This window comes from Struthio camelus, chromosome 1 (genome assembly GCF_040807025.1).
Source record: "Struthio camelus isolate bStrCam1 chromosome 1, bStrCam1.hap1, whole genome shotgun sequence".
Taxonomy (NCBI): Eukaryota; Metazoa; Chordata; class Aves; order Struthioniformes; family Struthionidae; genus Struthio; species Struthio camelus.
Genome location: NC_090942.1, coordinates 205,346,935 through 205,364,197, shown reverse-complemented (window position 1 = coordinate 205,364,197; position 17,263 = coordinate 205,346,935). Strand labels below are relative to the sequence as shown.

The 17,263-nt window shown below is 38.1% G+C and overlaps 1 protein-coding gene across 3 annotated transcripts in view; it reads left to right on the top strand.

Annotated features, from left to right (window-relative positions):
• DDX10 (DEAD-box helicase 10) overlaps positions 1–17,263 on the top strand; it is a 206,030-nt gene that overhangs the window by 50,186 nt on the left and 138,581 nt on the right. For all 3 annotated transcript variants that reach the window (XM_068930311.1, XM_068930313.1, XM_068930312.1), the window contains exons 12-13: positions 1,477–1,565; positions 8,102–8,561. In XM_068930311.1, the coding sequence (XP_068786412.1) occupies positions 1,477–1,565; positions 8,102–8,561 (549 nt within the window). The remainder of the gene's footprint in view (positions 1–1,476; positions 1,566–8,101; positions 8,562–17,263) is intronic.

The following is a 17,263-nucleotide window of genomic DNA, read 5'->3' as shown; positions in this document are numbered from 1 at the left end:
GCTAGATGGTGAGATATAGCCATGGATTGTAAAGACAAACCTTTGGGTGTGAGCTGAATATATTTTAGTAGATTTGAATGAAGAATAATGTATAGAACTATTAACTAATACATGTGAGTCAATATTCCTATGCTACTGCTGGATGAATGGCAATGTACTACTTTTGATACTTTTAATAGCCTATGTATCTGGATAGCATCATATGTGTATTCAGCTGTTTTACAGCAGTATTTCTTGGAAGATCAGATTAAGACCATTTATCAGCAAATGCTTGTACTAATGATAAAAGCTGTTCTGATACCTTGCTTGAAGGATGTAAGGAATCCGTTTTTAGATTAGAAGAATGAAAAAATAAATGTATAGTATTGAATGTCAGGCAACAGGAGGCCATCTCAGAATTCTGTTAATGAATAGGAAAAGTAGTAGATTCCTGATGTGACTTTTTCAAAATAGTGCTCCAAAACAAAAAACACAAAATACTGCATTGAAATAAACAGAATGACTCACTGACTAATGAACATAACTTATCGTAACAGCCTCTCTGCTTTGGCAGCAAGAGAAAGCTATGAAGTTTTTAAAGTGATTTTGTAGGGATTCCTTTTCTCTTACTGCAGTTTGAATAGAAATAAGCTGCAAGCAGATTTACCTAGTAGTATGCACCAGTGACAACAGAAATACATTGCATTTTAATAAATATATTCATGATAGAAATATACTACATAAAGGTGTAAAGATGAGAAATTCTATAAAATATGGAAGAATGAGACCTCCTATCTCCTTGGAAGGGATAGAGGGAAGTATAACACAGGATTAAGTTGTCCTGTTACACAGTGCTTCAAGTTTTCCTGGTGAAAGTCTGAGATTAATTGAAATGTCAAGCTTGGACTCATATGTTAGCTAATATTGTATAGTGAATTTATGCTGGTCAGCTCAGCTACGTTCGTTGGCCACGTGTGTGCGATTAGGTGATGGCAAATGCAAGACTGTGAATTATCTGAGGCTACAGTGAGTGAAAGACAGCTAAGTTAAGTTGAATCACTTTCTGTCAGTCAGTGGCTAAGATTGTCCAGCCACCTTGGATAATAGCAGCAGTCTTACTTATTTCCTTGTAATTCTCACGTAAGGAGCATCAACGTTTAGAAAAGCTGTACGAAAAAAGAGAGCGAGAGTTCCTCTTGATTTATTTGCTGTATTTTCTTTCTAGTGAAAATAAAATGACATACCACTGGCAAATTTGTCCAATTAATGTACTTTTAATGAAATACTAGAATACCTGAAGTTTAGTCACTTCTGTAGTAGTGATAAATTTTTGACTGATTTTTGTATTGGGTGAAAGAATTTCAGTCTAAAATCTGTATTAGACCAATTACCGCTGGCATTCTATTTTATGTTTAGAACAACATAATGTTAGTTTTATGTGTAGGTAAATGAATGAATAATTTATTTTTTTGTAAAATACTTCTATTTTCCTTTCAGTGTTTTGTATCTTACTTGCGTTCAATTTACTTAATGAAGAATAAGGAAGTATTTGATGTTTTCAAATTGCCTCTAGCAGAATATGCCCTGTAAGTATGATCAATAGAAAACATAGTATTGAAAGTGAAAAGTTTATGATAAAAGTTTTGCCATGTATGATAGCTTTAAATACTTGTTTTAACTATGTTAAGACACAGAATTTGAAAGTTTCTTGTAATGCATTTGCACTTTCATGTTTGTGCTGTGCTTTTGTCTATTTTCAAAGACATATTCTAAATAGAAATTCTCTAAAAACTGTATACCTCTACAAAGAGAAAAAAACTTGCAGCAAAAGCAACAATTGCTGTATACAATGAAAAAGACTGAAGTTATGAAAAAAAGAACAGAGAATGTTTTTTTTCAGTGATGCCATTTAGCCTCCTAGCTAAATGTTAACATATTTAGCGTATTGCTTAAAAAAGAAAGTGTAATATGTAAAGATGGTACATTGCAATCTCATTTTGCATGTGATTGGGACATTGCTCCTTAAATATAAATCACATTAAAAAAAAAAAATCACTGTGTTATGGGGAAGAGAAAATATTTCTGCAGTGGACTGAGTCGTGTATGTTTTACTGTGTCTGTTTTCATATATGTGTGTGAACCATTCCACGTTTTGCGTGGGAGGGAGCTTAACTCGTGACAGGTTGACTTGGAAAAACATTGATCATCTGAGACTGTTTTCAAACTTGAAAATTTAGAATAATCTCATGAGAGACAGAGTAGTCAGAAGGGAGCAGGAAGGTGCTCAAAGATGCATGATAAACTAATTCTTCATGTCTCTGGAATTTCATACGCATATGACTTGAATATTCCAGCTTGTCAGCATGTGGCACAGTGAACTAAAATGTGACAAATTACTTGACTGTAGAACACCTGGTCTCTGTGCTGTAATTAACATGATTATGTGTTTTAGACTATGTAAGCCTGTTCTAAAAGACACGTTCTCGCTTTATGAATTGAAGAATTTTTAAAAACAGAGCTCTCAAAACCTTGAACAAACCTTAGTGTGCTGAGTGAAAGGGATAGTAGCAGGCTTTTCAAGAAGATTGACTTAGAGGGATGTGCTCACAAATTTCACAGGTGTGGTGGTAGTACTTGATTTAAGGAATCTCTGTCTCTTTCTGGATTTCAGCACGCTGTGTTGTCTAGCAGCTGATATTTGTGTAGGCTGAATAGTCTACAGACCAGTCAGGCGTTGCTGCCAGGATTTGGTCCTTCATGAAAGAAGATTCAAATCCCAACTGTGCCAAGTTACTAATAAGTCATTTCTGTATTAAAATGGGAGAAATTAGATGAAGTTTTTGGATAGAGAAGGAGATGTTTAGTTAGGACTGTGGAATATGTGGAAGTGTAATCAAAAGGTCAGAAGATACTAAATCTGAGAGAGAATTTAGAAATTCTGCTCTGAGGATCTGTGAACTCCTTCCACTGGCATTCTTCTTTCCCACTCTCCAGATTGTTAATCTACCTAAATACACCCACAGTCCCCTGGCTTTCAACTGAGTGCATACGCCATAGCAATATAGTGGATCAGTCAGCTTAATTTGTTTGAAACGTGCAGTGCCCTTTGTGGTTTGCTAGGTTTGAGTTCTGCATTCAAAAGCAGCTCTGTTGTTCACAGACTCAGGGCAAACCTAGAATAAGAATCCTTTCTTCCATTCACCTTCTTCATGTATTCTCCTAAAAGTATTTCGGTCTTTCTGCAGAGTTTTACTGCTTACTTGATAAAAGTTACTTCTCTGAAAATTCTGCAGAGAAAATGGGCTGCTTAATGCCCCTGTCAGGTTTGCATTTCAGTCTGAGGTAGTTGTCTGCTGTTTCCATTGCTCTCTTGCATGGCATATCTGTGCACAGAGGTTCTCTTCAGCTCTGCTGATTGAGTCTCTGTAGGAAGGGAGTGGTCCTTTTTAAATATAAATCTATATTTTAATATAGATATATATTCTAGAGATTTATCACCATCAAGCTTTTATGCATTAGTATTCTATCCAGTACCTTCTCATAACAAATGGCTATCAAGGCTAATTTGCTGGAGAAAGCTTGCATAGGCCTTGTGCTGGCCTTTACAGAGCCAGCCTTTAAGTTTCTTCAAGGAGACCCTCAACTTCTGAATAAAAGAGGAATTTGTCTTTTCGTTACAAAAGACAGCTTTGAAAATATAGACAAACATAAATACCAAGGTCAAAAGGAATAATTAGTTGATTTCCTCTCCTGCATAAGAGACAAGATAAAGAGAAGGCAGGGAACCTAAATATCTTGCTCTTCAGGCACTTTATTCTTTTAAATGCTGACATATATATCGGTCTCTAGAGGTAGAGCAGGCAAGTGCCGTAAGGGCCTGCTGTGGAAGGTAGTTTCCTCTGATTTTCCTGATGTTCTCCAGAAGGAGCAGAGGAGGAAGGCAGCATATTCTTCTGTTCAGCTGTGCATTGGTACAGAGAGGATAAAAGAAAGCAGGTAGAGACCAAATTACTTGGGAAATGTCTGAGAGACACAGCTTGATACCCAGCTAATTTACCACTGTGGCTTATAAACCAGTGTTACGAAGCAGTGGGTGGCGGCAGATGCCATCAGGCCTGGAACAGGCACCAACATGATGGTGTCAGGATACTTATCTGTCTGTCTGCTCCTTTGCTGGCCAGGCAAGGCACTTTCCCTGCTCCCAGCCTGGTCCCGCTGACTGCGGGTGCAGGCCTGACCCTTACGGCACGGTCAGCAGAGCAGGTTTGGTTCGTTTCCCTGCTCCAGCTGTTGTGAGCAAGTGCAGAGCTGCCTGACAGGTATTTCCAGACTGCACCAATCACAGGATTTGCACACCTGATCATCCGGTCCCTTTCCTGTTTCTTGGCCCTTCTTTTCGCTGCCCTGCACTTCCCTTTCTCTGCCCCAGGCTCCTCCCAAATAAACAACTGTTTCTAATTACTTTTTTCCTCCTGTGTTTAAATACTCTCATGATGAAAACATTTTTCTTTGTAACAAGTTGGAATTTCCACTGTAACTTACAACTGCTGGTCCTTGTCTTTTTGCTGCACTTCTGCCTTTTGAATACTTCTTTAATACTTGAGTTGAGTCAGTTCATCCATGCTGGCCTTCTGCCATGCCTGCTTCAGTTTCTGTACATCAGAATGGACCACTCTGGGGGTTTTAGGAGGCTGTCCTTGAAGATCAACCAGCTCTCTGAGCTCCTTTGTTCTTCAGGGCAGTCTCCAATGTGATTCTGCCATGCAGATCCCTGAACAAGCTGCAGAAACTTTGTGTAAAGTCTAGGGTCGTTATTCTGCTTTTCCCCTTCCTCATCCTAGGATCTTAAACTATCTCATGGTGCTTGCAGCCAAGGCTGCCACTGACCGTCACTTGCCTGAGCAGTACTTGTGCATTCGTGAGTAGCAGTTCCAGTAGAGAGCCTCCCGTAGTTGGCTCATCCAGCCAATTTGGAAAAAATGGTCTATAATGTACTCTAGAAATCTCTGTTGCTTGTGCCCTGCTATGTTGCGCTTTCAGCAGATGTCAAGGTGGTTCAGTTATCCCATGAGAATCAGGGCCTGCAATAGGGATGCTGCTTCTGGTTGTTTAAAGAAGCTACGTCAGCTTCTTCTAAGTAATTGGGTTGTTTGCAACAAATGCCAGCCATGACATCCTCTTTGTTGGCTGGCTGACCCATAAACTCTTTTAAAAAAAAAAAAAAAAAAAAAAAGCATATAACCAGTTTCTGATTTGTGAATACTTAGTTAATTTTTTTCTTCCAAGTCGAGATCCTCTTGTTGTCTTCTTGTTCTAGAGTATTGAGAGCTATTTTAGTGGAAATGTTTTTTTACCGTAAACATAGCAGATGATCTCCTTTATAGATGTTAATATGGACTTTTGAAAGCACAGTGCAGTAATCACAGTTGTTCATCATGAGTAAGAGCCCATCCTGAAGTTGGCTAATCAAATAGGTAAAACAGCACAAACAATTTATCTGTTCATTTTGCTTATTAATCACAGCCATCTGGAATGTCTGTTTAATTCAGACTTGTGTCACTTCAGTTGATTTGATTTCTCCTGCTTTCAAATATTTGCACATCTTGTCTTCTGAAAACCTTTTGAGTGTGGATGTAATGTATACTGCAAGGCAAATGACATGCATTTCTTCTCTTGAAATGGCTTCTGGTAGTATTTAATCTTTTGGGGGCTATTTGAAATCATTGTCTGTTCCGTAGTAAAGGAAATCCCTGTGCTGTACAGCAAACTTTTTTTTTTTTTTAATTCAGATCATTCTGAAGAAGTTTACTAATGGAATATATCCTCTAGTTTGTATATGTAGTAACTTAGTATTAGAGTGAAGAACTAACTTGTGTAAAAGTTGCTGTACATCAGCTCTCTGGCAGAAATGAGCTCAGATCCTTTACAGCTAGCTCATCTTTCAAAATAGGACTGGAAATCTCGTAGGTACAGATTAGGCAAGGATATTGTTGACGCTTATAAATTAAAAGATTGTAATTGTCTGAAATTTTCTGTTAAATTTTTGTGCTCAAGAACAGATTTTGCTATGAGTGTCTAAAACTCCATCTTTTTGAAGAGTTAAGAGGTACACCCAGCTTTTCACAAAATCCAAATAGTGGGATATGAAAATTACTCTGTTAATGCAATCATACCCAAGATCTTTGTAGGAACGTAGATTGACAAACCTCAGAAGAGGCAGCATTTAAGTCTGATGCACCATTCATTTGAATTAGTTTTTAAAAATGTTTACCGTTTTTTCTCTTTCCTCATTCAATAGCAAACAGAAGTGGTATTTTACTTAAAGCTGTATAATATCCTTTCTGCAGAACTTCTATTTTGCTCTTTTAAATTATTTCCTGAAAATTGTGGTCAACTTGCTATGAATTGAATGAGGTGCTGGAGCACTGTGCGGTATTCAGTTACTTTTACACATTCCCTGATCAGTACTGCTGTGCAGATGATGCCTGGCCATTTCAGTTGTCACAGATGAGGAGAGCTCTGTGTGTCAACTGTGCTATCATTTGTAGTAGAAAATAATCAGTTTCAGCACTGCTTTTAGAAGTTGATGTAAAACTTTTTTTTTATGGTGCTTGCTCGAAAGAAGTCATTTCACATTTCACATCCAATTTGGAGTAAGATTGTTTGTGGTTTGTCAGCTGAGTCTGAGTTGCCGTTTTAAGGCTATCATAGTTTGAGGACTGCATTATGGTTTTATTATGTTTTTAGTGTTGTGTATTAGAATTTAACAAATCCCACTCAATTTGCCTGCTTTTTATCTTTCCTTGTGAGAAAATCTTGCACGTGTCTTAGAAGAATGTGTCTGCTAGAACTGAAAGTCAAAGGCAGAACAGCTGTAACTTCAGGTTGAGTAGGACTGTGGTCTGAGTGGCAGCTAACGAATAAATGAAAATTGACATTGCCTGTTACAGCTGATGGGAAGAAAAGCTGGTATATTTTCAATTTTTTGGTATGATTGAACTCTAGATTTGACAAATGACTACAGGAATAAATTTTAAAGAAGCTGTCAGAATCTTACAGCAGGAGGAAACTTTCAGCAGTCGAGGAATGTTTCTCCAAAACGATTCTCCATTTGGAATATACTTTAGAAAAGAACCCGTAATGAGTCAAAATACTGATGTTTCTCTGAGAAGTTATATAAGAAAGAACTATGTGGGGGATTATTTGTACACAGCTTTCATTTAAGGTTAGCTGCTTGTAATTGCTTAAAATTCAATCCTAAAAAAACAAACAAACAAAAAGACACAGTGCTTCCTCCTCTCTGTGCCCTCCAAAGCGTCCAGGAGCTAAATTTACTGAAGTCGTCTACTTTTAAATGATCTGGAGACAAAATATCTGCTGCCATGCAATGCTCTCCAATATTGTTCCTGTTTAGTATTTACATAGGTTTGTTTTAGGGCTAATTTTTGTCCCTTGCTTTGGAGTATTAATATGACTTTGAACTGTCATGGCTACCTGGGTGCAATAATAGTGCTGTTGGCTTTGACGTTTACATGTGTCGTGAAGATGAAAGCCTTACTGCAAAGGAGTGCAGGCAGGTGAGACTTCCTTTCAAGGCACAGACAAAGGACAAAAAGCTCTTGGCTTTTTCTACAGTTAGCCATTCATCCATATCATGCTTGTTTGCATAGTTATGGGCACTGACAGAGATGAGTGCTTCCTCAGTCCCTGACGTGACATCTGTATTCTTCAATACAAAACTGTATTGATGTTTCTTCTACCATATTACATTATAAATCATATTTAATTTGCTCCTGTTTTTAGCTTTAAGGCTATTTGTTTGCTATCTTCTCCTGGTAGGTTTTCTAATCATTCTTATCCTTCTCAGTGCTTTGTTCTCTATCATTTCATCTTTCTTTCTCTCCCAATGTTCATGTGTGTTTTCAAGGTAGAATATCCTACTGTGTGTCACAAAGCCTGTTTTCTAAATATGGGGGTCAAAATGCAAAAAAAAAAAAAAAAAAAAAAATTACCATAATTAAACTCAAAGCGCTTGAGCCATTGAGGAAGGCTTCTATTTTAGTCAGATTTTGTTTTGTGTCAACCTTTCAGAGTAATTTCCTTGTTTAATTCCATGCTTTAGATCACTTGGTCTTGCGGTGGCACCCCGTGTGAGATTTCTTCAGAAAGCTCAGAAACAATTATCTGTGAATGAGATAGCTGAAGAGACAGATCACTTGAAGGAGACAAAGCAAAATAAAAATGTCAGCTCCTCAATAAGCAAAGAAGTAGAGAAATACAGAACTAATTTCAGTGGAGAGGTATCTGTTGACAAAACAAATGAAGAGGATGGAAGGAAAGAAACCGAGGAATATCCTTCTTCCAGTGGAGGTACTGATGATGGTGAGTCTGAGGAGGAATTGAAAGAGGTATTTGAGGAGGAAGAGGAGAAGGAAGTTCCAGTGTTAAGCAGGGTTCCAAATGCAGACTCCATGCCGTTCTTTGAAGATGATGACGACGACGATGATGATAGAGATCTTGATTTGCTGACAGTGAAACGACGGAATGTTTTTGGTATCGAAGCTAGAGATAATCCAGCACTGGTAAGTGCACGTTATATTAAAGCTCATTAATCTTGATGATTTTATGTTGGACAGACTCCAAGTAAGGAGGAGAAAGGACAAAATTCTGCTCTTAGAATAATGCCCACTTGACTGACTACATAGTTAATTTATCAGTAGCAACTTGAATACCTAGGAAATCTTGCCAGTTTTAGTTCTTCTTGTTTACTACTTTGCTTGTACCTTCCTAAAATAGCTGCAACTTTTAGTCCTAATTTTGATAGGTGCTGCAGTTTATGGCAGTGGGAACCACGCTGCGATACATGCTTTCTAATACAATCCATAACAAATGGTCTTTACAATAATGTAACCTTCAAACCATAATTTTTTCCTTTTAACAAGATGTTTGGAGAGAGAGGGAGAGAAAACAATTCTTGTAAAGCATAGTTATAAAGGTTTATTGGAAGTATTCAGGTAGATGTTTCATTTCCTTGGCAAGTAGCTTTGTATCTTGGGTTCTTCTCTGCTCCGTGTTCTGAGAAATGTTGTTTTTATTTAATCTTTAAATACAGCATCATAGTAAGATTTTTTTTTTTTGCACTTATAAAAAGTGATTTTGGTAAGTTTACATTGTACTTTTTTGTGTGTCCTCTCCTATCCAACAACTAAAACTCTGTAGTAAAGAGATGCAAGTGATACGGCAATCTGTTTCAGCAAGGTGGTGTTCTTAACTTACATGCATGCAAAGGGAGCCTTCTGTTAAGCAAAGTATTTAGTTTTCCAACTGATATTTTAAATCTTTCTTTTCACGGGATGTTGTTTAACAGCACAGAGCACTCGTCATAAATTTAGGCTACTCGTCCTGCTTGCTACCTATATAAGCAGCGTTTTTCCTTTTATATTTAGTAAATAGCCTGTAAACTAGTTTATCAGCTAACTTTACTGAAGATGAGTAGTTATTCAGTAATCTAATCCCTCCCCCCACACATGCTGTCTCCTCTCTTGAGGAGACAAAAATCTTTCAATTTCAAAATTTTGAAAATCACCGAGTAACCTTTTTAACAGCTTTCCAGCATTAAGCATTTAGAGGTTAGTTTAAGCTCAGACAAGTCAGCAATTATTTTCTCTGATTTAGTGTTAACATACTGCAGTAAGGATTAATTTTTCCATACTTGTTATGCAAGTGTGGGAAGACCATGTATCTGAAGCCATTTGTACGTAAAGGCATAATGGTGAAATGTTCAGTTATTCTTTTAAGCAGCGGCAGACTAGAGGTCAAAAGTTGGAAGATTTATATCATTAGGAATTTAGATATAATTTAGATAATCACCTACATAAATGCCTACTATAGTGAAAGATGCAAGATGCAACTTTTAGAAAGCAGAAATGAAGGGCATGCAGTGCCTAACTGCAAGCTGGTCCTGACTGATGCATTCATTAGTGTGGTGTTTATTAACTTCTGGTAGCATGAAAATTGTTGATAAAATGTGAACTGCTTTAAACTTATGGTTTCTTTTTCAATAGAAATAGAAGAATGAAGGTTTATATGACTAACAAAATGTTATCTTTTAATATTTTAAAATAAAATGCACACAATAGACATTCTGTAGGAAGATTCAGGAATCTTCCTGAATAATCTTTGTTATTTTACATAGATAGCTTAAGACCACATTTTATGTGGCCTTTATATTTATAAAAATATATAGATAACTTGCAACAGTTTATTTTTTTTCTTTTGTTTTTTTTCCTGCATAAAAGTTTTCAAGGGATTATTTCTGCATTAAGGTAAAACAGTTCATATGAAGAATTGGAAAAGAACTGGAGAGAGAGAACCAGTCCTTTGGGGATGTAAGAAATGAGGGACTCGGCAGTACAAGTGCAGTTTCCCTATTGCTGTATGCTGGAGTGTCCTTCCAGGAAGGACTCAGAAGATAGTTCGAATACGATATGCTGGATCCTTGCCACATTTCTGAGATGAAGAAGTGCATTAATTAGTAGTATCAAACGCTGCAGAGAGTCTAGGAGTAGACAGTGGAGTGTGCTCTCAGTTGAATCAGTTACTTTTTTTTTTTAACCTATTCTGCACACTAAATAAGGTAGGAGTCTTGTGGAAAAATTAATGTGCGATCATCCAATTGTGGGAATATGCCCAAGAAGGATGAATTAAATTTGCATTAACGCTTTAAACTTGTGTGATTGATTTTGCAACTTTAACATTCTTATATTGTGCTTCTTGTTGACAGCAAAACAGTCCCACTGCCTCTGTTGAGCTTGAGCATGTTTCTGTAGATGGAAACTTTCCATTCAGGTTCAGATTTTGACACTGACGGAAACTACTGTTCTGGTTAAGCTAGTAAGAGGTAATGGATTCTGATAGGGAAGAATTAGATGTTCAGGTTTGTTATGCAGAATTTTTAGTGTCCCTTTGAGCCAGAAAATGCTGCAAGTATTGCCTTCTGTAAATTCCATGGGCCATATAATTTTAATTTCCTTCAGTGAGCAGCAATCCATTTTAATAAATAAAAAGCATGCGGTGTGGTTAAGGGTGAATATGGAAGTAAAGAAGAAATCCTTCTAGCCGGCCGTTCCAGAGGTCTGATAGGTGTTGTCAAACACGCCGTCGCCTCCTCATCTTTGTGTCTTTCCTAGCCCCTGCAGTCTAAGAAAGAGGAAGAGGAGGTATTACGCTGGCCTTCGGTATCCCCGTGTGGTAGTGTAGCTCTTTGTACCGGGGAAAGGATCTGGGCAGATGGTGCACAAGCCATTTAAAGTGGTCATGGAGTAGGAGGAGACTTGTGTGACTCTCTTGGAACTTCTTGTTGTTGTTAGGTGCTGATGTTACCTAACCTGACAAAGAAAGCTAGGTCATGGTGTGAAGTGAGACAAGTCAACCATTCGTTTCGTTCACGACACGACTTCCAGACCTATTTCACTCTTCCCCTTAAGTGTTTCTTTCAATCTCCCTCTCCCTCTCCCCCCACCGCCCTTACACACACATTCTGTCTCCATGTTTTTGTGACAAGAAGTATAAAACAAAAATTGGATCTCTCTGTACTGCCATAAAGAATGAAAGCTTAGGTAAGGTGGAAGATCTTGGCACATATTACAATTCTGGTATAAATTTCTGAGCTCATTTTTTAAGAGGTAAGTCGTACTCACTAGCTGTCCTATTTATAAGTTTTACTTAAATATGTCAGGATTTTAAACTGGTGATATAAGTCATGCGATTTGTTTAAAAATACAGTGTTCTTATGTATAAAAAGAAAATCAGCTGTGTGCCTAGAGCAGTTGGCAAATATATAGTGTTATTTTGTTGTACTGTTAGCTTTATGGAGATTATTTGTTTCAGGTGCGTTTAACCGTATTGATGCCATAAAGACGTTGAGCATTCCCTGGTTAAAAACTTTTTTAATGTTAATTTTATGAAATTGGATGTTGCATTTTCAAATGCAAAGGGTATATTTCTTAAACTTTAAGCACTGTTTATCGGAGAACAAAGATTAAGGCTACAGTAGGTTTTTCTTTTTTTTATTTGCCCATTACTTTAGTTATCTTGTGAGAAAGATTTGCCAGATCTGTCTTCTGCTGTCAAAATTCCTTTTTTGGGATACAGAATATTAAACTACCTAATTTGTAGGATTGCTGTGATGCCCTCCCTGCCCCCGCCATCTCTTAATTTTTTGGCCCCCTAAAATTTTCTGCTGGGTACTGCCCCCTTGGAGAGCGTTGTAGTAAGCGTGAGCCTCTGGACGGAGGGCTGCATTAAATCGTACTCGCAGATTCCTAGTCTGTGGGCTCGCCGAGCTTGCTCTTTGAATACTGTGGCTGTGGAGAGAAGTTGTCTCGTGTAGTTGGCTTGGTTTGTAGTCCAAGAACATTAAATACAATGAAATTTTCTTACAGGCTTGTAAACCGTGTGATTTGAAACATTATGACCTGGGTATATACTTGTTTATAAAAGCAGGAAAGAACAGATAAAGGTAAATCTCCCTCAACAGTGATGATATGGAGTCTGTGCTAGGAAGCAGGAAGGGGTTGCTTGATGTAGTGTGGACTTGGTACAGAAAATGCATCAAGGAAACGTAGTTTAGTACGCCGCAAAGTGAGGCCATAGTTCTCTAGACTTTTCTTCTATAATGTTGAGAAGAAAACTGTTACCGTGCAGATAACATCACTTTTCAGAGTTGTGATTCAACTTGGCTGCTTCTCTTACACTCTTTTCTTTCTGAATTCAGTCTCTTCCTCTCCCACATCATGAGGTAAATTCTGACTCATCTTGTGTTCATATGTTGCTTCTTCTCAGTGAAGCGTCTTTTAGTTCCTCTTACTTGCTCTTGTTCTGCTACTTACATATTAATTCATATTAAATAGATGACTTTGTCTCCTTGGCACTTTTTTGCTGGATGCAAAGAAAGCGAAAGGCCAGAGGAGGGAAGAGGCAAGGGAGCTGCCCGCCTGGCTGGCAGCGGTGGCGCTGGCGCGGTGCGGTGTCCGGTGGAGCAGAGCCGCTCCACTGCGGCCGGGGGCTAGGAGCAGGCACTCTGCCCTGGAGGCATGCTGCAGAGCTAGCATCCTGGCAAAGGGAGCACAGAGGACTGCTTATTTTTAAGTTAAATAAAAGTCACTATGGTGATACATGATATACCACAAATTATCCTTCCTACAGGATGTAAGTGCGTTAGGGTGTAGGTCTAGTACCAGTGTGCTTGTGCATTTCTAGCTGAATTACAACACGTAATGATTTATTTTGAAGTGTTAAATATTTGCATACAAGTGAAGGGGCCTGCACTGGACACTAGCCAAAGTGCTTCCAGAATGCTGTGCACTATGAAGAAATATCTTTCATCAACCATGAATCAAAGTGAAACCTGATGACAGAGTCTCAATCTGTGCTCAGCAGTGAACACTGAATGCTTGCCACAAAGCTGATGGAAAATTTTAAAGAAAGCACATTTTCTTGCCATGCAATTTCAATAACTTAAGTCCAACCAAAACTTGTTTTTTAACAATGGCTGTGACACCTAATATTGTTTTATTCTACGTAATTTTAAAAATCTTGTCATTCTGGAACGCTTCTGTACGCTACACAAAGAGGTAGCGCTAAACCCAGGGACAGGGTTCACCAAAATGATTTCTTCATGTTCTTGGACAACCTTTGTGCTCGAGATTACAGGGATGTTTGACTCCCTGGCATCTTTATTTTCAGGTAAAATATTCATGAATTGCTTGCTAGCTGAAAGAGTGTAACAGAGGCTTTTGGTAAAGTCCTTTGTAAAAACCCGTTTTAAACCCCAGATCCATAGATAGCTTTTTTTAAGTGGTTTTAATCTTTCTTTCCTGTTCCTTGAGGTTAGCCGCTTTAGCAGTCTTTGTTTACTCCAGTCTTTAATTTGTATTCTCTAATGACTTAAACTTCTATTTACTTTTTTAGCAATTTATTAGAAACTTCTGTACTGTATGAAAAAGTTGATGTAAATGTTTGGATCTCTTGCACCCTTAAGACAGCATTCTAGATGTTTGTGTCAGCTCCTGTGATGTTTAGGAAAACTAGAAAATCTACAGGATTAAAATTCTGTCTCTGGGAATTACTGGTGAGCTATTTATTTCAAACAAATGGCTGCCCTATATCTCTTAAGCGATGGGTGCAGCGTAAAATGGTCATGCTAGATATTTTTAATCTCATTTAAAATCTGAATAGAAAGTGACATTTAGGGTTTTTATTTTAAAATCTGCCCTTATTGTGTAGTGTAGATTTCTGCATCGTAGGGTACAGAGTACATAGTTGTGATGTGCAGCAGTTGGCTTCTGTTAAAAGCTCTACATTTGAAAGTGTATTTGAACCACTGTGGATGCTACAGCATTTTTGAGGTCGACAGTACTTGTTATGGACCTTTGTGTTTTTTGTGAATAAGAATCCTGTAAAGAAGAATGCCAAAAATATAGGGGCCTTATTTTAACATTTAACAGTTTCAGCTCTTTGAAAAGCGTGTTCTACTTTGAGCAAGGAAAGGCTTCCCCAGTTCTGATGTGAAGGTTGTTCCAAAGTCAGTAGCTTTCCCAGTTAGCGGGAATGGGCTGCTTGTCTCTTAGAACAAGTGATGTTCAGAAGTTATGGGCCGGTATAGCAGAGGTAGCTTGAGCTAAGCAGTGCCACCTTTTTACTTTGGTTACTGAAGCTGTGGGGGAGGGGGGGAAGCAAAGATATTTCTGGTAGATTGATCGTTTTTGCAGTGCAGAATGATGTTGGCAGTGTAGAATATTACTTACCTGCGAAATCAAGCTGTAACGAGGAACATTTTGTTTTGTGGTTGAATAGACCAGAACTGACTGAGATGCATGGTCCTGTATTTCAAGAAATATTAGGTAGTGAATAATTTTGAATCATACAATAAAATATCATTTGTTAAATACTTCCAGTAGGCTACTCAAGCGTGCAGTAATACCCTCGGTTTTGTTGTGCTTTTATCATTTATTAAATGCATTGCAGTAGTTCTATAGGTGAGAGTGAGTGACCCAGGTACTCTGCGTTACAGTGGCCTTGCTTTAATCAATATTCTTTGAATGCATAGGGTTTGTAAATTTTAAAATTATACCATTTTCTTTAAAATGGTGAGTGCCTGAGTACTTAGCAATGGCTGTTGGAAGTATTTGTAACTACAACATAATTTTTGGAGGCATGTTTTTCTGAAGGTTGAGTGCTGAGGTTAAAATGGTACTTGAAATTATACAGCACTAATTTGCAAAGGAAATGCTGCTTCTTGAAGTAGTAATAAAGCAGACCAAGTAACAAATACATATCCAGAGTCTCACAACTACTGTCAGCACAGTCTATAGTTAAAAGTAGGAAAATTACTATTCAGTTGTGTGTATGGATGTCTTCTCTGATGCAGGCATCCACCACTTTCAGCACCTCTTTAGAAACTACCGTTTAAAAAATATTTTGGGCAGTCTTCTGAATTTACATCTGTGCTATGTAATTTTTAATTATCTTGTGATTCCAGATAAAGAAACAAATCAAATCAACAATCAACAAATCAAATCATGGTTTTGGTGATGATTCATCAACTGTTAGCCAAAATGAATTCATGGCAATTCATTGCAGCACCACTAACATAAAAATTGTAATTTAGTTGCTATTTTAAAATAGAAAATGTATCATGCACTGTTTCCAGGTAGTGACGTGCTGACTGCCCAGGAATTTGGACAGTGATGACAGAAAATCTGATTTGTCACATGGAGCTGATACTCCTCATTTCTATGCGATTTTGATTTGTCCTGTGAAGAGTCTTAAAGCCAGCAAGAGTGGCTGGGAAGGAGTCTCTTACCTCTGCGCTCCAGCTTAGGTAAAGAAACAGCTGCTGCCTCTGGGGTTACCATTCTCTTCCAGGGGCTTTATTTTGAATGAGTGAAAGGAGAACAAAACAATTAAGGTAACAACCTTCAGCCTTTTTTGAATGAAAAGTAAATGAGTTATAAATTGCTTTGAGCCAGCCTGAGGGGGAAATTTTAAAAGTCTTCTCTTCTTTCATTATCTATACCCTGCTGCTCCAATGGTAGCTCTCAGCTTGTTTTCAACACGAGGTTTTCCTCTCCTTTGCCAGAGCTGTGTGTTTATTTAATCCCCCAGCTGGAAATCCTGATCTAGCTGATTCTCATCAGAGCACGACATGCGCCTTTGCCAGCTCCTCGTATCCCCAGGCATTCAGTGCAGTCCTCTGTGAAGTGACATCCTGGGAAACGTGACATCTGGCAAATATGTCTGAAGAAAATTGAGGGGCGTGTTAATAAAGCCCTCAAAAAAGCATATAGAAGTGGTGGTGTCTTTGAGTAGGAGAAGCTGATGGGGAAAGAAACTGACAAAGACAACTTTGAGGACCCAAGAAAGCAGTATGGTTTCTGTCAAGTCTGTCCCCTATGTGAACAAGACCACAAAGTATTATTTAAAACACTCTGTTTCATTGTATTTTTCTGCGGTAATGTTGAGTGTGCTTCTTGTAGAGAGGCAATGCAGCTAGAGAAAGAAGGCTGGGGAAGAAAAGCCAATCTCGCTCTCATTGTAATAAAATGAATTTTATGAACCTGCGGGGTAGACCAAAGAGAAGGAGTAAGTCTGAGTTACTTCTGAAACGTTGGATCTTTTTGACCATGCTGGGAAAGGAATACAAGTCGAGATGTGTTTGAGATAGTAGCCAGTACTGCTACAGTTCGTTTCTAATCTGACCTAGAGTTGCTGAAACTTCCCACCTGCAAAAGCATATTGTCTGAGCTGTGCCCTGCCTTGGTAGCGTATCAGTTTAGTACTCGAACTGATGTTTGGAAGACACCCTTGCAAATAGTTCAGTGTTTGACTGGTTGCAAGACAGAAGAAATATCTCTGCCCTTCTCTGATTTTTAGGGAGATGTTGATGAAAGACTGTAACAACTTTGTCTCCATAACCTCCTCTGCAGAGAACAAAATTAATAATAGTTGGTGTTTTGTTGATACTAGCACTTCTCTGAAGCAGGGATGCTAGTGTCCTCCTCGCTAGCCGACTTTCCTTTGACAGCTTTCCATCAGAGTTACAATGGAAAGGCTCTGTCTTGCAGAGCATAAAAGGAGAGTATGTATTTCTGTTTCAATTAAAATAGCTGCCTTGGTGAAGAAATAGCGTATCTACTGCATGATTTTTGGAAAATACTGTGTTTTCAGTCATCACTCTTCCCATATATATACAGTCCTAGTCTGAGTTTTATTAGTCTGTACT